The 5,621-nt window shown below is 39.0% G+C and overlaps 1 protein-coding gene across 1 annotated transcript; it reads left to right on the top strand.

Moving 5' to 3' along the window:
• The first annotated feature begins 3,617 nt into the window (after positions 1-3,617).
• Positions 3,618-4,562, top strand: LOC122111210 (olfactory receptor 2H2-like). Its single transcript, XM_042683937.1, has one exon. It carries the CDS (start codon positions 3,618-3,620, stop codon positions 4,560-4,562), a length of 945 nt encoding a protein of 314 aa, XP_042539871.1.
• The last annotated feature ends 1,059 nt before the right edge of the window (positions 4,563-5,621 follow it).

Genomic DNA, 5,621 nt, shown 5'->3' with positions numbered 1-5,621 from the left:
TTGCAAATAAGAGAAACCATGGGACCTATGATTTTTTAGGTCTGGCTTACTTCACTTAATATAATTTTTTCCAAGCCTTTCAATTTCCTAACAAATGGGGCAGTGTCATTCTTTCTGATTGAGGCATAGAATTCCATTGTGTGTATATACCACATTTTCTTGATCCATTCATCTACTGAGGGGCATCTGGGTTAGTTCCATATCTTAGCTATGGTAAATAATGCTGCAATAAACATAGTTGCGCTGGTAGCTTTAATGTGGTCTTGTTTGTGATCATTTGGGTAACTGCCCAAAAGTGGGATTGCTGGGTCAAAGGGGAGCTCTATGTGGAGTCTTATGAGGAACCTCCATACTACTTTCCAAAGTGATTGAACAAGTTTACACTCCCACCAACAATGCAGCAAGGTTCCCTTCTGTCCACATCCCCTCCAGCATCTGTTGTTATTAGAGTTCTTGAGTATAGCTATTCTAAATGGGGTGAGGTGGTATCTCAATGTTGTTTTGATTTGCATTTCTTTTATGGCTAGAGAGGTTGAGCATTTCTTCATGTGTGTATTGGCCATCCTTCTTTCCTCTTCAGAGAAGTTTCTCTTTAAGTCTTTAGACCACTTATTTATTGGGCTGTTGTTTCTTTGAAGATTTGTTGTTGGGGGGATTTAATTTTTTGAGTTCCAGGTATATTTTAGATATGAGACCCTTGTCCGTTGTATGGCTAGTGAAGATCTTCTCCCAATCCATTTGGCTTTCTATTGATCTCGCTAGCTATGTCCTTTGCCATGCAGAAGCTCTGCAATTTTGTGCAATCCCATTTGTCCAACCTTTCTTTGATTTGTTGTGTTTTTGTGTCTCTATTAAGGAAATTTTGACTTGTGCCAAGGAGACCTAAGGTTTCTCGTATTCCATCCTGTAATGTTTTCAGAGTGTCTGCTTTGACTCCTGGGTCTTTGATCCATTTGGAGTTGATTCTGGTACAGGGTGATAGATAAGGATTTAGCTTTAGTTTTCTACAAGTGATTAAGCAGTTTTGCCAGCACCATTTACTGAAGAGGCTGTCTTTCTTCCATTCTATTTTTTTAGCTCCCTAATCGAAGATTAGATGGCTATAGGTCTGTAGGTCCATTTCTGGGTTTTCAATTCTATTCCATTGTTCCTGGGGTCTGTTCTTGTGCCAGTAACAAGCTGTTTTGATTACTATGGCTTTATAGTAGAGTTTGAAATTTGGTATTGATATTCCTCTAGCACTGTTCTTTCTGTTAAGGATCATTTTTGCTATTCGGGGTCTTTTATTGTTCCATATAAATTTTTGGATTGCCTCTTCTATTTCCTTAAAGAATGAGGTTGGAATATTGATAGGTATCGCATTGAATTTGTAGATAGCCTTGGGAAGTATTGCTATTTTCACGATGTTGATCTTTCCTATCCATGAGCTAGGGAGTTTTTTGCCACTTTCTAAGTTCTGTTTTGATTTCCCTTTTCAGGTTTTTAAAGTTTTCATCATAGAGGTCCTTCACTTCTTCAATTAATTCCTAGGCATTTTATTTTTTGTGGGGCTATTACGAATGGAGTTGCTTTCCTAATTTCAGCCACGCTTTTCTCATTGTTGGCATACGGAAAAGCCATTGATTTTTGAGGGTTAATTTTATACCCTGCTACTTTGCCAAAGTTTTGAATCAGCTTGAGTAATTTGCGAGTGGAGTCCGTGGGATTCTTTTTTTTTTTGTTTCTTGATATACTATTTATTTATTTATTTATTTGGTTCTGGTTCTGGTACTTGAACTCAGGGTCTGGGCGCTGTTCCTGGGCTTTTGTGCTCAAGACTAGTGCTCTGCCACATTAAGTCACAGCCTTATTTCGTCCATGGGATTCTTTAAATACAAGATCATGTCATCTGCAAAGAGGGCGAGTTTTACTTCTTCTTTCCCTATTTGGATCCCCTTTATGTTTGCATCTTGTCTTATTGCTGTAATGGCATTCTAATACTAGATTGAAGATAAGTGGAGAGAGTGGACATCCTTGTCTGGTTCATGAGTTAAGAGGAAATGGCTTTAGTTTTTCACCATTAGTTATAATGCTGGCTGTAGGTTTGTCATATACAGCCTTTATTGTATTGAGGAATGTTCCCTGGATTCCTAATTTTTCCAGAACCTTCATTATAAAGGGGTGTTGGATCTTGTCAAATGCTTTTTCTGCAGCTATTGAGATAACCATGTGGTTCTTATCCTTGCTGTTGTTGATGTGATGAATTCTATTAACTGATTTGCATATATTGAACCAGCTTTGCATCCCTGAAATGAATCCTGTTTGATCGTGGTGTATGATTTTTTGGATAAATTGTTGAAGTGGATTGGCCAAAATTTTGATGAGAAGTTTTGCATCAATGTTCATCAAAGAAACAGGTTTATAGTTCACAAGACACTATTTTGGAAACCAACTTTACAACTTTGTTGAGGGGGTGTTGAGGAGGTAGGGAGGGAAAGGATATTAGAGGAAAAACAAAGGAGGAGGTAACAATGCTTGATAGGAAATGGATTCATTACCTTACTCCTGTAACTGTAACCTGTCTATATAGTATCTTTACAATAAAAAATATATTTAAAAACAGAAAAAAGCAAGGGATGAAATAGGCTGTATACAATGAGTTCAACTCTATTAGAAGCATAAAAGGACATTTTAATAGGATGGAAGAATGGCTGAAAATTTTATCCCCTCAGTACCATCTTCAATTGTCTTATTTCCCCTAGAGCCATTAAATCCTTGCACTTCTGAGTGGCGCTTGTCTGTGTGCCAAATGGGCTCCCTTGATACTAGACAGAGACTTAGGATAGGGACCAAGATATATACAGCCCTTGAGGTAGACCACTGTCAGCATGTGTACGATGAATCTAAGTTCGCCAGCATTCATTTGAGGAGATGGACTGTATTGCTAACAAAGGCATCTGCTTCCAAAGGTGAAAATGCAAATGTGCTAGCCTGCATTTGCAAGTGCAGAAAGCAGAGGGCATTGACCTTCTAAATGATCATGTTGGGTACTGTTTTCAAAAGCAGATGAGGTGAGCTGAAAATTAAGGGATACTTGAAATTTTCAGGAAAAGAGGTTAATCTCAACAGAAACAGAGATGAAGAAATGTCTTGCATTTTACCTAGGGAAAGCCAGCTAGGTTAAGACATTGTCCTCTAATGAAAATCTTTTTTGAAACTAGATGATTCAGGGACAAATGAAGAGAAGGCAAATAAAATGAGAAAGACAAATGCAAGTACAAAGACACAGGAAAATATCAAAACCAAAGAAAAAGAGTAAAGAATAGACCATATGTACTGGAATATATTTTATGTATGTATTAGGTATGCAATAAGTATGGTACACATTTAATTTTAACAGTAAATACACAAGTATCAATTATTTGGCAAGTGGATTTTCTCTACCAATGAGGTATTTTGTGTAGCATTACTAAGGAAGTTATACAAAACTGAAGATCTTGTATTTTTTTCCTCAAATACAGCAAATGAAAATCTTGTACTTGAGCAAAAAAGAACCAACAGAGTCATATTGCTCATCTTCCTGTCTTTGATCCTCAACTTTGGAGCCATCTTCCAAAGAGACGATTGTCTCAGAAGCTATGATCACACTTTGCAATGACAGCCACAGTGATTTCATCCTCCTGGGCTTCTCCGACAAGCCATATTTGGAGAAGGTCCTTTTCTGGGTCATTTTGATCTTTTATTGCTTGACCATTTCAGGAAATATGGTCATCATCCTTGTTTCCTGGAAAGATCCCAAACTCCAAATCCCCATGTATTTCTTCCTCTCCAACCTTTCCTTCCTGGATCTGTGCTTCACCAGCAGCTGTGTTCCTCAGATGTTGGTGAATTTCTGGGGTTCGGAGAAGAACATCAGCTACCTTGGCTGTGCCATTCAACTCTATGTCTTCCTGTGGCTTGGGACAACCGAATGTGTCCTTCTTGTTGTCATGGCCCTTGATCGCTATGTAGCAGTGTGTCATCCACTGCAATATACAACTATCATGCACACCAAAGTCTGTGTGCAGCTGGCCACCCTGGCCTGGGGCACTGGCTTGGTTCAGTCTCTAATTCAGTCTCCGGCCACACTGCAGTTGCCCTTCTGCTTACATCGGATGATAGATGATATCGTGTGTGAGATCCCAGCCCTGATCCAGCTCTCCAGTGCAGACACTACCCACATTGAAATCCAGATGTTCATATCCAGCATTATTCTCCTGATGACACCCTTGATCCTTATCCTTTCCTCATATTGTGCTATTGCGAAGGCAGTGCTGAGGATAAAGTCAACAGCTGGACAGAAGAAAGCCTTGGGCACCTGTACTTCTCACCTTCTGGTGGTCTCCCTCTTCTACGGCACGGTCACGGGGGTCTACCTTCAACCCAAAAATCCATATGCACATGAACGGGGCAAGTTTCTCACCCTTTTCTATACTGTGGTGACTCCAACTCTTAACCCTCTCATCTACACTCTGAGAAACAAGGAGGTAAAGGGGGCATTAATGAGATTAGGGAGGAAAACTTGGAAATCCAAGAACAACTAAGCAGGTTGTCATAGGTTTCTTGATTGCTGAACTGGATAATAGAAAATAATCTCTTCATTAAAACCTAGAGAAAGAAAGAACTTTATTTTCTTACAGATATGACTTATGTTTTATTCTTTAAATACTTATTGGGTCCTTGATTTTTTTTATCATGGTGCTATTTTAAGCACAATGTGGTCTAGAAATGGATATGTTTAATAATGATTTCTTGAAAAACTATAATGCAGTTAGATTGAGTAAACTAAAGGAACTCAGTATTTTTGAAAATACACCAAGAATACAAAATGATCATCATGGTGCCCATAAACAAATAGCAGGGATAGAAATTAACAAACAATATGTTTTAATCATAGTGTAGAGAAAATTTGTTCTTCAAACCTTTTCTGGGGCTAATTATTATTCTTTATTTTTGCCGTATAGAGGTTTGAACTCAGGATCTAGGCACTGTCTGTGAGCCTGTTTGTGCTCAAGGCTATTACTCTACCACTTGAGTAGCATCATTTCCAGACTTTTCTGAGTAGTTTATTGGAGATAAGTGTCTCATGGACTTCCTGCTATGATTTAAACTGCGATTCTCAGTTCTTAGCCTCCTGAGAGCTAGAATTATAGGCATGAACCACCAGTACCTGCTTGGCTGATTATTATTCTACCTGATTTCCTTATTACCTTTGAATACCATACAACAAAAGAGATTTATTTGTTGCTGCTTTTAGTTATTGCTTATGTCCTTTCCACCTGAACTAAAGTCCTGCTGAGTGTCTGACTTCCTGTAATAGTTTTCCAATCCAGTCTGCTCAGCTCCCAGCTGTCTCTTGTGGACTAGCAATAGTATTGTGTAGAGATAGAACTAGACCCAGGTAATGTCCCTGCCTTTTTTTTTTGCTAGTCTTGGGGCTCAAACTCAGGGCCTAGACACTGTACCTCAGCTTCTTTTGCTAAGACTAGCACTCTACCATGTGAGCCACAGTGCCACTTGTGGTGTTTTTTTCTGCTTATGTGGTACTGAGGAATTGAACCCAGGCCTTCATGCATGCTAGGCAAGCACTCTACCACTAAGCC

This window comes from Dipodomys spectabilis, unplaced genomic scaffold (assembly GCF_019054845.1).
Source record: "Dipodomys spectabilis isolate Male_0828 unplaced genomic scaffold, ASM1905484v1 ptg000085l, whole genome shotgun sequence".
NCBI classification, from domain to species: domain Eukaryota; kingdom Metazoa; phylum Chordata; class Mammalia; order Rodentia; family Heteromyidae; genus Dipodomys; species Dipodomys spectabilis.
Note: the sequence above shows the minus strand (reverse complement) of the source record. Positions and strands in the feature narration are given on the sequence as shown.

Coding starts and splice junctions, on each gene's coding strand:
- LOC122111210 (XM_042683937.1), top strand. CDS start 3,618: ATGATCACACTTTGCAATGACAGCCACAGTGATTTCATCCTCCTGGGC.